Source organism: Jaculus jaculus, chromosome 8 (genome assembly GCF_020740685.1).
Source record: "Jaculus jaculus isolate mJacJac1 chromosome 8, mJacJac1.mat.Y.cur, whole genome shotgun sequence".
In the NCBI taxonomy this organism is placed as follows: domain Eukaryota; kingdom Metazoa; phylum Chordata; class Mammalia; order Rodentia; family Dipodidae; genus Jaculus; species Jaculus jaculus.
The window spans coordinates 73214547-73226993 of NC_059109.1; the positions used below are offsets into that span (position 1 = coordinate 73214547).

Below are 12447 nucleotides of genomic sequence, written 5' to 3' on the forward strand. Positions count from 1 at the left end.
TGGTTGGGCCATTAAGGCTGTTGATATTAAGACTTGTTATTTAAGATTTATTTTAAAATTAAAAAAAAAGATTTATTTTTAAGCCGGGCGTGGTGGCGCATGCCTTTAATCCCAGCACTCGGGAGGCAGAGATAGGAGGATTGCCATGAGTTCAAGGCCACCCTGAGATGACAGAGTTAATTCCAGGTCAGCCTGGACCAGAGTGAGACCCTAACTCGAAAAACCAAAAAAAAAAAAAAAAAGATTTATTTTTACTTATTTATTAAAGACAGAGAGGGGGCAGAGAGAGAGAGGGAGAGAATGGGTGCGCCAGGACCTCTGGCCACTACAAACGAACTCCAGACACATGTGTCATCATGCGCATCTGGCTTATGTGGGACCTGGAGAACTGAACCTGGCTCCTTAGGCTTCACAGGCAAGTGCCTTAGCCACTAAGCCATTTCTCCAGCTCAAGAGTTATTATTGAAAGGTAAGTATTTAGTTTTGCCATTCTCTTTGTTTTGTAGCTCTTCTGTTTTTAATTTCACTCTCTTATATTAGCTGTTATTTGATTTATTTATTTGTTATTTGGTTTATTCCTATTTCCTTGTGTGTGTGTTTTTCTCTTCTGCATGGAGGATCCTTACAAGGATTTTCTGCAGAACTGGCATAGTGTCCATACCTTCCTTTAGCCTGTTTTTGTTGGGGAATGTCCTTATTTCTTCGTCTATTTGGATGGATAATTTTGGTTGACAGTTATCTTTCAGAACTTGGAATACATCATTCCAAGCCCTTCTGGCTTTTAAAGTTTGTGTTGTAATCAGCTGTTATCCTGATGGGCTGGTGTTTTTATGTGACTTGATTGTTCTTTCTAATTGCTTTCAATATATTTTCTTTGGTTTGTGTGTTTTGCAGTTTAATTATAATATGACAGTGAGAAGTTGTTTCCTTACTTTGACTGTCTAGCATTCTAAAGCCTTCCTATATCAGTATTGGCATCACTTTCCCTATTTGGGGGAAGGTTTCCCCTACAATTTTTTTTTTTTGGTATTGTTTTGTTGAGGTAGGGTCTCACCCTAGCCCAGGATGACCTGGAATTCACTATGTAGTCTCAGGGTGACCTTGAACTTAACAATGATCCTCCTACCTCTGCCTTCCAAGTGCTGTGATTAAAGGCATGAGGCACTATGCCCTGCTAGTCTATGATTTTCTTGAAAATACCAGATATGCTTTTGGAGTAAAATTCTTCTCCTTCTATGCCCTGAATTCTTATGTTGATCTTGTCATAGGGTCCTGATGTCTTGAAATTCCCATTCATGCCTTCCTATTAGTTTATCCTTCTTTTTGTTGGACTGTATTAGATCTGTCACCTGGTGTTCTAGTTTAGATATTCTGCCCTTTCCTTGATCCATTCTACTGGAGAGACTTTCTATACAGTTTTCTATTTGACTTACTTTGTTTTTCACTTCTAATATTTCTGACTGGTATTTTTTTATTTCTTCCAGTATAGATAAAATAATCTTTGTATAAATCTTTGTCAGGCATTTCATCTAAAACACTCTCACCAAGGATCAGTTCTGATGAATTTATAATGTTTCTTGGAATTGTATTGTCTTGCTTTTCTGTGTTTCTTACAACGTAGAGATTTTTGCATTGACTTAATTTGATACTTGGGTTTTCCAATTATCTGTAGTGTTCTTAGCCATATAAATCCGACTTTATACATCTTCAGGGTAGGAAATCAATGTGCCAAGTGTAGCTGTTACATTCTAAAAAAACATTACTGGCCAGGCGTGGTGGTGCATGCCTTTAATCCCAGCACTTGGGAGGCAGAGGTAGGAGGATCACTGAGAGTTCGAGGCCACCCTGAGACTACATAGTGAATTCCAGGTCAGCCTGGACTAAAGTGAGACCCTACCTCGAAAAAAAAAAAGTTTAAAAAACAGTACTGAACCTAAGCATTGTTTGCCCGCTAGTAGTCAAGTATTCTAGTAGACTGGGTGGAGCAATTTACTGGCAAATTCTAAAACTCAACTGAGCAATATACACATTCAATCAAAACCAGCACAGACAACCAGGCATGGTGGTGCACACCTTTAATCCCACTGTGCAGGAGGCAGAGGAAGGAGGATTGCCATGAGTTTCAAGGCCACCCTGAGACTACATAGTAAATTCCGGGTCAGCTTGAGCTCAAATGAGACCCTACCTCAAAAAACAAAACAAAACAAAAATAGCACCAAGTATTTATGCAAGAGTGGGGTTTAACCATACAGATAATCTAATAAAGCCAAAGTCCCTAAGGATGTGTGTTGCCTTAAACCCTTAATTCTATCATGTGGGAGGTTAAGATTTCTGGTCTGAAATGGGTTTCAGGTCAGCCTGGGGGCCTTGTCAGACCCCACCTCCAATAATGACAAAAGAAAAAGACAAAGACACCCAGGCATGGTGACACACACCTTTAATCCCAGCACTGGAGAAGCAGAGGTAGGTAGAGGTAGGTAGATTACCATGAGTTCAAGGCCAGCCTGAGACTACATAGTGAATTCCAGGTCAACCTGGGCTAGAGTGAGGCCCTACCTTGAAAAAAGAAAAGAAAAAAGAAAAAGAAGCTGGGCATGGTGGCACATGCCTTTAATACCCAGCACTCGGAAGCAGAGGTAGGAGAATCACCGTGAGTTCAAGGCCACCCTGAGGCTACATAGTTAATTCCAGGTAGGCCTGGACTAGAGTGGAACCTACCTCAAAAAAACAAAAAGAAAGAAAGAGAGAGAGAGAGAAAGAGAGAGAGAGAGAAAGAAAGAGAGAGAGAAGGAAAGATAGATAAAGACAAAGGCCCTATGAATTAAGAGAAGTCAAAAGCAATGGTAAAGCCAACCAAGAATGCGTAACTCATAGCCTGCCCTGACATGAAAGAGATTAGCACTTCCGTTACTGGCCTATGTATTCTACCTTTGTGTAAGTAGGTCCTGTTACCTTTTGGATGGCATCCAATGTCACCAATGGTGAGTACCCACCTCGATCCCTTTGTGTTGTGCTATGGATCTGGTGTTCTGATCAGCTGTGCTGGATTCCCTGTGGCCGGGTTGAATGAGTTCTCTGGTGGTTCATCGTGGCCCTGGTGGTTGAAAGATGGGAGACTGCAGGATGACTGGAGTTGTACCGGAGCTGCACAGCTGGTCCCATTTCTATTCTCAGTCAGCAGCTGCCCAATTGGTCCCTGCTGTCTTCCCCTTCAGGTTTCTTGACTTTGCAAGGAGGCTGATTTGAGTGGAAAATCCCTCCACCTGGCTTGTGCTCCTACAGCTCTGCACTAGCAGGAGCCTTTGCAGGATTTTCACTAGTTTCCTCCTTTCTGGAAAACATTAGTCTCTCCTTTTCTACTGTGGTCAATAATAACTTAATGCACCTTCACTTTTCAGTAGGAGAATTTGTTTCACTGTTATTCTGTTTATTTCCCTCTATTGGCTGCTTTGACATGGCTCTTATGCCCCCGTCCTGCCCAGGAGTCTCCTCTGTTTTGTTTTTTTGAGGTAGCATCTCACTCTAGTCCAGGCTATCCTGGAATTCACTATGTAGTCTCAGGCTGGCCATGAACTCACAGCAATCCTCATACCTCTACCTCCCAAGTGCTGGGGATTAAAGGTATATACCACACCTGGGAAAGAAAGAGAGCCACCTCCAGCTGCTGCAAACAAACTCCAGACACATGCAGTACTTTGTGCCTCTGGCATTACATGGGTACTGGGGAATTGAACCCCAGCCTTCAAGCTTTGTAAACATGCTCCTTCAGATGCTGAGCCATCTTCCCAGCCCTTCCTTTTTGGGTTTTTTGTTTGTTTTGTTTTGTTTTTCAAGGTAGGGTCCCATTCTTGCTCAGACTGACTCATTTTTATGCTTTTCTTAAATTTTTAATTTATTTTTTATTGACATCTTTCATAATTGTAGAAAATAACCCATGGTAATTCCTTCCCTCCCCCCATTTTCCACTTTGAAATTCCACTGCCCATCATACCCCTTACCCCTCTCCCATCAGTCGCTCTACCCTCCACCACCCATTTTTTTGTTGTTGTTTTTCAAGGTAGAATCTTGCTCTAGCTCAGGCTGACCTGGAATTCACTATGTAGTCTCAGGGTGGCCTCAAACTCACGGCGATCCTCCTACCTCTGCCACCCAAGTGCTAAAGGTGTGCACCACCACCTCTAGCCAGTCTCTTATTTTGGTGTCATAATCTTTTCCTCCTATTATGATGGTCTTGGGTAGGTAGTGTCAGGCACTGCAAGGTTATGGATATCCAGGCCATTTTGTGTCTGGAGGTTCATGTTGTAAGGAGTCCTACCCTTCCTTTGACTCTCACATTCTTTCCATCACCTCTTCCACAATAGACCTTGAGCTGTGGAAGATGTGATAGAGATATTTCCATGCTGAGCACTCCTCTGTCACTTCTCAACACCATGGTAACTTCTGAGTCATCCCAAGGTCACTGCCATCTAAAAAGAGAAGTTTCTCTAACCAAAAGTGCCTCGGCAATAGCCTATAATGTTTTAGGGGCATCAGTGTCCACCCTGGCCAACAACTCACTGGAAGGTACCCCATCCCTGGCACTGAAAATTTTCTAGTGACAATCTATGGCTTCTGGGTGTTCCATTGTCCAAAAAAGTAGGTTTCCATATAACTTATACCCTCTTAGATTTTCATTTGCCCTCTCCCCACCTTTCCTTTACTCAATCTTTTCCCCTGATCTCATTTAGGCCTTTTTACCCCATTAATCTGTTCTTCTACCTACATACATACAATACATCCTATTATGTTTCCCCCCCCCCCCCTTTCTATTCCCTTTATGTCCCCTTTCTAGCTTCTGGCCTCTGCTACTGAGTTTTATTCCTACTCACATAGAAATCCAATCATTTGTGGCTAGGACCCACATATGAGAGAAAATGTGTGACTTTGGTTTTCTGGGCCTGGGTTACCTCACTCTTTCTACATCCTCGCCAGCATTTATGGTCATTTGTTTTCATGATGGTAGCCATTCTGACAAGTGAGATGGTATCTCAGCATAGTTTTAATCTGTATTTCCCTGATGACTAGGGATGTAGAACTTGTTTTTAGATGTTTATATGTCATCTGTATTTCTTCTTTTGAGAATTCTTTATTTAGTTCCATAGTCTATTTTTTAATTGAGTTGTTTGGTTTTTTTTGTTTAGTTTTTTGAGTTCTTTGTATATTTTGGATATTAATCCTCTGTCGGATGTATAGCTGGACAAAGATTTTCTCCCATTCTGTAGGTTGCCTCTTTGCTTTATTCAGTGTCCTTTGACATACAAAATCTTTGTAATTTCATGAGGTTCCAGGAGTTTATCCATGGTTTTATTTTCTGAGCAATTGGGGTTATATTCAGAAAGTCTTTGCCAAGACCAATATATTGTAGGGTTTTCTCTACTTTTTCCTCTAGCAGTTTCAGAGTTTCAGGTCTGATATTTCAGGTCTTTGATCCATTTGGACAATTCTTGTACATGAAGAGACATAAGGATCTATTTTCATCCTTCTACAGATACATGTCCAGTTTTCCCAGCACTAATTGCTGAAGCAGATGTCTTTTCTCCAATGAGTATATTTTTGGCACTTTTGTCAAAGATCAGGTGACTGTTGCTACCCGGACTTACATCTGGGTCCTCTGTTCTGCTCCATTGATCTACATGTTTGATTTTGTGTCATTATCATGCTGGTTTTGTTACCCATGGCTGTGTAATATAGGTTAAAATTAGGTATGGTGATACCACCAGCCTTATATTTGTTGCTCAAAATTATTTTGGATATCCAAGGTTTTTTCTGCTTCCAAATAAAGTTTTGGATTATTTTTCCTATTTTTATGAACAATATGATTGTAATTTTGATGGGGATTGCATTAAATGTGTAGATTGCTTTTGGTAAGATTGCCGTTTTCACAATATTGATGCTTCCAATCCAAGAACAAGGGATGTCTTTCCATTTCCTAGTGTCTTCTGCAATTTATATCTTGAGTGTTTTAAAGTTTTCATTGTAGAGATCCTTCACTTCCTTGGTTAGGTTTATTCAAGGTACTTACTTGGGTTATTATTATTTTTTGATGCAATTGTGAATGGGAGTGATTCTCTGATTTCATCTCCTGTGTTGTTAGCATATAGGAAGGCTGCTGATTTCTGTGTGTTTATTTTGTATCCTGCATGTATTACTATAAGTGTTTATCAGCTCTAACAATTTGCTGGTAGAGTCTTTAGGTCCTTTATGTATAGAATCATATCGTCTACAAATAACGGTGACTTGTTTTCTTCCTTTCCAATTTATATCCCTTTTATGTGTGTCTTTTGCCGTATTGCTATGGCGAAGACTTCCAGTACTATATTAAATAAAACTGGGGACAGAGGTCAGCACACCCTTGTCTTGTTCCTGATTTTAGTGGAAAAGCTTCAAGATTTCCCCCACTTAGTATTATGTTGGCTGTAGGTTTGTCATAAATAGCCTTTATTATGTTGAGATGTGTTCCTTCTATTCCCAGTTTTCATAGGACTTTTATCATGAAGGGATGTTGGATTTTGTTAAATGCTTTTTCTGTATATAATGAGATGATCATGTGATTTTTAACCTTCAGTCTATTTACATAATGTATTGCACTTATTGATTTGCATATGTTGAACTATCCCTGCATCTCTGGGATAAAGCCTACTTGGTCAGGGTAAATGATCTTTCTGATATATACTTGTATTTTGTTTGTCAATATTTTGTGGAGAATTTTTACATGTATGTTCATGAGGGAGATTGGGATCAGGGTGATGCTGGCTTCGTAGAAGGAGTTTATAGGATTCCTTCCTTTTCTATTTTATGGAAAATTTTAGAAGCATTGGTGTTACTTCTTCCCTGAAGGTCTGGCAAAATTCACCAGTGAATCCATCTGGGCCTAGACTTTTTTTTTAGATGGGAGTTTTTTTTATAACTGCTTGCATCTTCATACATATAACATAGATGTTATAAGTCTATTTAATTGATTAATCTCATCTTGATTTAATTTTAGTAGGTCATATAAATCAAGGAAATCATCCATTTCTTTCAGATTTTCAAACTTAGTGGAATACATGTTCTTATAGTGTGTCCCTATGATTTTTTAAATTTCTCTGTTATCTGCTGTAGTGGTACCTTTTTATCTCTAATTTTATTAGTGTGTGTCTCTTTCTTTTGGTCAGATTTGCTAAGGGTTTATCAATCTTGTTTATTATCCTTTCAAAGAACCAACTCTTTTTTTTTGTTGTTGTTGTTGTTGTTGTTTTTATTTTTTCGAGGTAGGGTTTCGCTCTAGCTCAGGCTGACCTGGAATTCACTATGGAGTCTCAGGGTGGCCTCGAACTCATGGCAATCCTCCTACCTCTACCTCCCGAGTGCTGGGATTAAAGGCATGCACCACCATGCCCAGCTTCAAAGAACCAACTTTTTTTTTTTTTTCCAACTTTTTATTTCATTGATTCTTTAGATTTTTTTTTTCCTTTGGTGGTTTTTTTTTTTTTTTTTTTTTTTTTTTTTTTTTTTGGTTCCTATTTCATTAATTTTTACCCTGACCTTTATTATTTCTTCCCATCTACTGATTTTCGGTTTGCTTTGTTCTTCTTTTTCCATGGCCTTAAGGTGAAGCATTGTTGTTTACTTGTGAACTCTCTAATTTCTTAATATAGGCACTTAAAGCTATAAATTTCCCTCTTTGGACTGCCTTCATTGTGTCCCAAAGGTTTTGGTATGTTGTATTCTCATTATCATTTAATTCTATGAATTTTTTGAATTCCTTCTTTATTTCTTCACTGACCCATGGATCATTTAGTAGTGTATTGCTAAGTTTCCATGATTTTGTGTATGCTCTATAGCTTTTCTTGCTATTGGTTTGTAGTTTGATCCCATTGTGTTCAAGTAGAGTGCAAGAGATCATTTCATTTTTCCTGAATTTGTTAAGATTTGTTTTGTGTCCTAATATATGGTTTGTTTTAGAGAATGTTCCATGTGCTGTTGAAAAGAATGTATTCTGTAGCATTTGGATGAAATGTCCTGTATATATCTGTAGGTCCATTTGTTCTATGACCTCATTTAATCCAGATGCACCTCTGTTTATTTTTTGCTGGTTGATGAGAGTGGGGTATTAAAGTCACCCACTACCACTGTGTTTGGTGTTATCTGTGACCTTAGTTCTAATAGTGTTTGTTTGACGAATTTGGGAGCCCCCATATTAGGTGCATATATGTTTAGGATTGTAATGTCCTCCTGTTGGAGTGTTCCTTTAATCAATATAAAGTGACCTTCCTTATTTTTCTTAACTAATGTTGGTCTGAAGCTGCCTTTGCTTGATTCTGTGGTCTCTAGACACTCTGGATGTATCCTGCTTCTCTGCCTTGGTTGATAATTGCTTATATACCTTCTCCTTTTAGTAGAAGTATTTTTGCTGTTTTTAGTTGTTATTGTTGTTGTGCTTTTTGTTTGTTTGTTTTGCTTTTTCTCCCTTAGGCTGCTTTGGCATGGTTCCTGCACTGCTGTCTTAACTAGAAGTCCTCTTTTTTTTTTTTTTTAATTTTTATTAACATTTTCCATGATTATAAAATATATCCCATGGTAATTCCCTCCCTCCCCACCCCCATGTTTTTTTTTTGTTTGTTTTTTGAGTATTAAATCATTTATTTCTCAGACCACTCACATGCATAATGTTCTTGTACACAGTGTTAAAATAAAGAGGAAAATGCATTTTTATACAAGTCCTCCTTTTTATTTTTTGGTTTGTTTGTTTTTTTCGAAGTAGGATTTTAATCTAACCCAGGCTGACCTGGAATTCACTTTGTAGTCTCAGGCTGGCCTGGAACTCCTGGTGATCCTCCTATTTCTTCCTCCTGAGTGCTGGGATTAAAAGTGTGTGCCACCATGGCCAGCCCTCCTTTTTATTCTTAGCATGATTGTTATTCACAATGTCTGCTCTACATGGTGCAAAGCAGCCAATAGGTATATTTGTATTGTTATAGTTGCCAGCAAATTCCCCCAAGGTCCACAGAAGGGGCATTCCTGTACTCATCATTCACTTATGTTGGTAAGCTAAGCTTTGCATAATGATCAATCACAGAGGACAGATGGAGTCAGAATACATGTGCCTGCAATGAAAGATGTCAGTATGCTCTCTCTACTATTAAGTCAGCTTCACACCTCGCTATAAGTGAGCACCACCCACTTAGGCCTCTTATTTTGTTTGGTTTGGTTTGGTTTTGAGATAGGGTCTTACTCTAGCCCAGACTAATTTGTAATTCACTCTGTGGCCCCAGGCCAGTCTTGAACTCACAACAATCCTCTTGCCTCAGCTTCTTAAGTGTTGGGATTAAAGTAATCAGCCACCATGTCCAGCCAATTTAGGCATTTTTTCTGTAATTTCTCTACAGGATTTATAACTTAAATTTAGTCTATTAGGGGCTGGAGGAATGGCTCAGCACTTAAGGTGCCTTCCTGGAAAACCTAATAACTCAGATTTGATTCTGCAGTACCTCCAGATGCACAAAAGTGGCACATGCATCTGGAGTTCATGTGCAGCAGCTAGAGGCCCTGACATGCTTGTTATTTCTGTCTCTCCTCTTCTCTCTCTATCTGCTTGCAAATAAATAAAAATATTTTTTTTTAATTTTAATTAGTTTATCAGGGTGAGTCAGATGATAACTGATCTTGCTTATTGGGAAAAGTGGTTGGTCACTTGCTATGAAATGCTTTCTGCTTCCCTTTATAAGTTAGTTGTCTTGCTGTGTGTCCTTAGACCCGTTTATAGATCCCACCCATAGAAGTACTGGCAATTGCTTCTTTAATTTTCACTCCTCTAAGGCTGGAGAGATGTCTTGGCATTTAAGGTGCATGCCTGCAAAGCCTAGTGTCCTGAGTTTGATTCCCCAGTATTCACATAACACCAGATGTATAAGGTGGCACATGCATCTAAAGTTCATTTGCAGGGCTAGAGGCCCTGGCATGCCTGTTCTCTTTCTCTTCCTCTCTTTCTCAAATAAGAAAATAAATGAAATATTTTTGATTTTTTTCACTCCTTTAGATCTGAGCAGTGCTGCTTACAAAGGTGGGGTTACATGGCAAGAGCTACATCCTTGGATAGTTGTCCTGTGAGTTGTTTGTCCCATGAGTTGTCCTATGAGTACCTAGACCTGTCTAATTTAGAAGTTACTGGCCACAAGTAGCTATTTAAATTTAAATAAAAATTAAAACTTAGTTTCTAGGTTGCCACATGGGCAACTACAGCACAATTTACAAGGTTCTTTGTAATCTCAGAGTCTTTCACAATGGAACTTTCTTTAGCCAGCCCCAAGAAAGATACTGAGTGCTTTAGAAAAGAGTCCAGGTATGGCTGGTTAATCATTTTACCCTCAAAACCTCAGATATAGGTGGAGTCAAGTGTTAATTCTTTAATTGTTACTTGAAATTGAACAAATGAAATTTCTGATATATTTTTTCTTCCTCCTATCAGGTGTCATGACATTAGTTGGTTTAATTTCATGCCATTTATAAGACTTTCAAGTCTTACCCTGAAAATGGAAAATAGATCCTTCCCAGGAGCTCTGGGCTATTGCTGATGGCAGAAACAGCACTTACCCCAGGGTCACGTGCAGCCCCTCAGAGTCTTCTCAGCCTGGGCTCTCCTAACCATGGACCAAATGCTAGCCAAGCAGGACAGCCTCATGGAGGACAGATCCAGCAGTGGCAAGAACCCCCAGGAGCCCATGGACTCACTGGCACAGTCTCCTGACCAACTGGATAAGGCTCAAGGTAAGTCATCAACATAAGGAGGGTGTGTGATTAGCTGGTGTTTTGGAGGAAGACATGAATTTTCATTCTGCAGAGTTTTTTTTTGGGGGGGGGGGTTGGGAGTTTTGAGGTAGGGGCTCACTCTAGCCAGGCTGACCTGGAATTCACTGTATATTCTCAAAATCCTTGAATTCATGGCAATCCTCCTACCTCTGCCTCCTGATTGCTGAGATTAAAGGTGTGTGCCAACATACCTGGCTTCTTCTCTTTTTTAAAATTTATTTATTTATTTATTTATTTATTTATTTATTTATTTATTTATTTATTTGAAAGCAGAGAGAGAGATAAAGGAGAGACAGAAACAGGATGGGCATACCATGGCCTCTAGCCATTGCAAACGAACTCCAAATGCATGTTTCCCTTGTGCATCTGGCATATGTGGGTCCTGGGGAATCAAACCTGGGTCCTTTAGCTTAGCAGGCAAACACCTTGACCACTAAGCCATTTCTCCAGCCCCATACTTGGCTTCTTGCAGAGTTTTTTTTAGTAATATTATGAGGGTTATTTTATTTGGTGCAAATTTTAGATCTAGCACCATCTATATTCAACAGAATAGGAGCTTGGTTGTATACTATTAATAGCAGTAGAGCTGCCTCTATGGCTTCTGTGGGCCTCCACTAGCATGTTAATTCTTGTTTGAAATTCTGCCTTCTTGATTGATTGGTTGCCAAAATGCCAATAAATGCAATCAGTAAATGGTCCAGAAGAGATCTAAGAATTTCTAAATCATGTTCTTATATGTTGGCTACAGGGTTATTTGTGCATTAGTAGTTACTTATTTGTTCCATAACCCACCATCAGGAGCTAGTGGTACATATTTGCTTTAAAAACTGGTGGGTTTTTTTATTTTGTTTTTTTAATTTATTTGAGAGAGAGAGCCTCCAGCTGCTGCAAATGAACTGCAAACACACACGCCACATTGTACATTTGGGTTACATGGGTCCTTGGGAATCGAACCTGAGTCCTTAGGTTTTGCAGGCAAGTGTCTTAACCGCTAAACCATCTTTCCAGCCTCAAAATCATAGATTATTATGTACTTTTTTATGAACAGAAATTATGCTCTAGTTCTTATAAAATGCTACTCTAGCAGTTAATGTGAGGAAGAAAACAGTATTCATGTCTAGATAATGGATTCTTGAGTCCAACAGACACAGAAGTAAATCTTAGATCTTCCACTCAGGAAGCCAGTTGTACCCTGCATCATAGGGTAATTATGAGTGTTAAAAGAAATGACACATATACATATCAAAGGAGCTAGGGTGTAGCTCAGTGGGAGAACACTTGTCTTCCATGTATAAAGACTTGGATTCAATCCCTACCACTGAATGAGCCTTGTAAATGATTGTGACCATTTTTGTCATCTATGTTCATCATTTTCTATCCATGTATAAGCTTGCATTTTGAAACAAAATTTGTGTGTGTGTGTGTTTATGTTTTATTGATAACTTCCATAATTGTAAGCAAGATCCCATGGCAATTCTCTCCCTCCCTCTATTTTTCCCCTTTGAAACTCCACTCTACATCATATCCCCTCCCCCTCTCAATCAGTCTCTCTTTTTTTATTTTAATGTCATGATCTTCTCTTTCTATTATGATGGTCTTGTGTAGGTAGTGTCAGGCACT

At 39.2% G+C, this 12447-nt stretch overlaps 1 protein-coding gene across 5 annotated transcripts in view; it reads left to right on the forward strand.

The window, feature by feature from the left end:
• Positions 1 to 12447, forward strand: part of Golga3 (golgin A3) — an 83491-nt gene that overhangs the window by 13706 nt on the left and 57338 nt on the right. For 4 of the 5 annotated variants that reach the window (XM_045156170.1, XM_045156169.1, XM_045156173.1 and 1 more), the window contains exon 2: positions 10487 to 10785. In XM_045156170.1, coding sequence (XP_045012105.1) covers positions 10665 to 10785 — 121 coding nt within the window. In that variant the 5' untranslated portion in view covers positions 10487 to 10664. Of the gene's footprint in view, positions 1 to 10057; positions 10125 to 10486; positions 10786 to 12447 lie in introns of all 5 variants that reach the window. The other variant, XM_045156172.1, reaches the window with a different exon arrangement.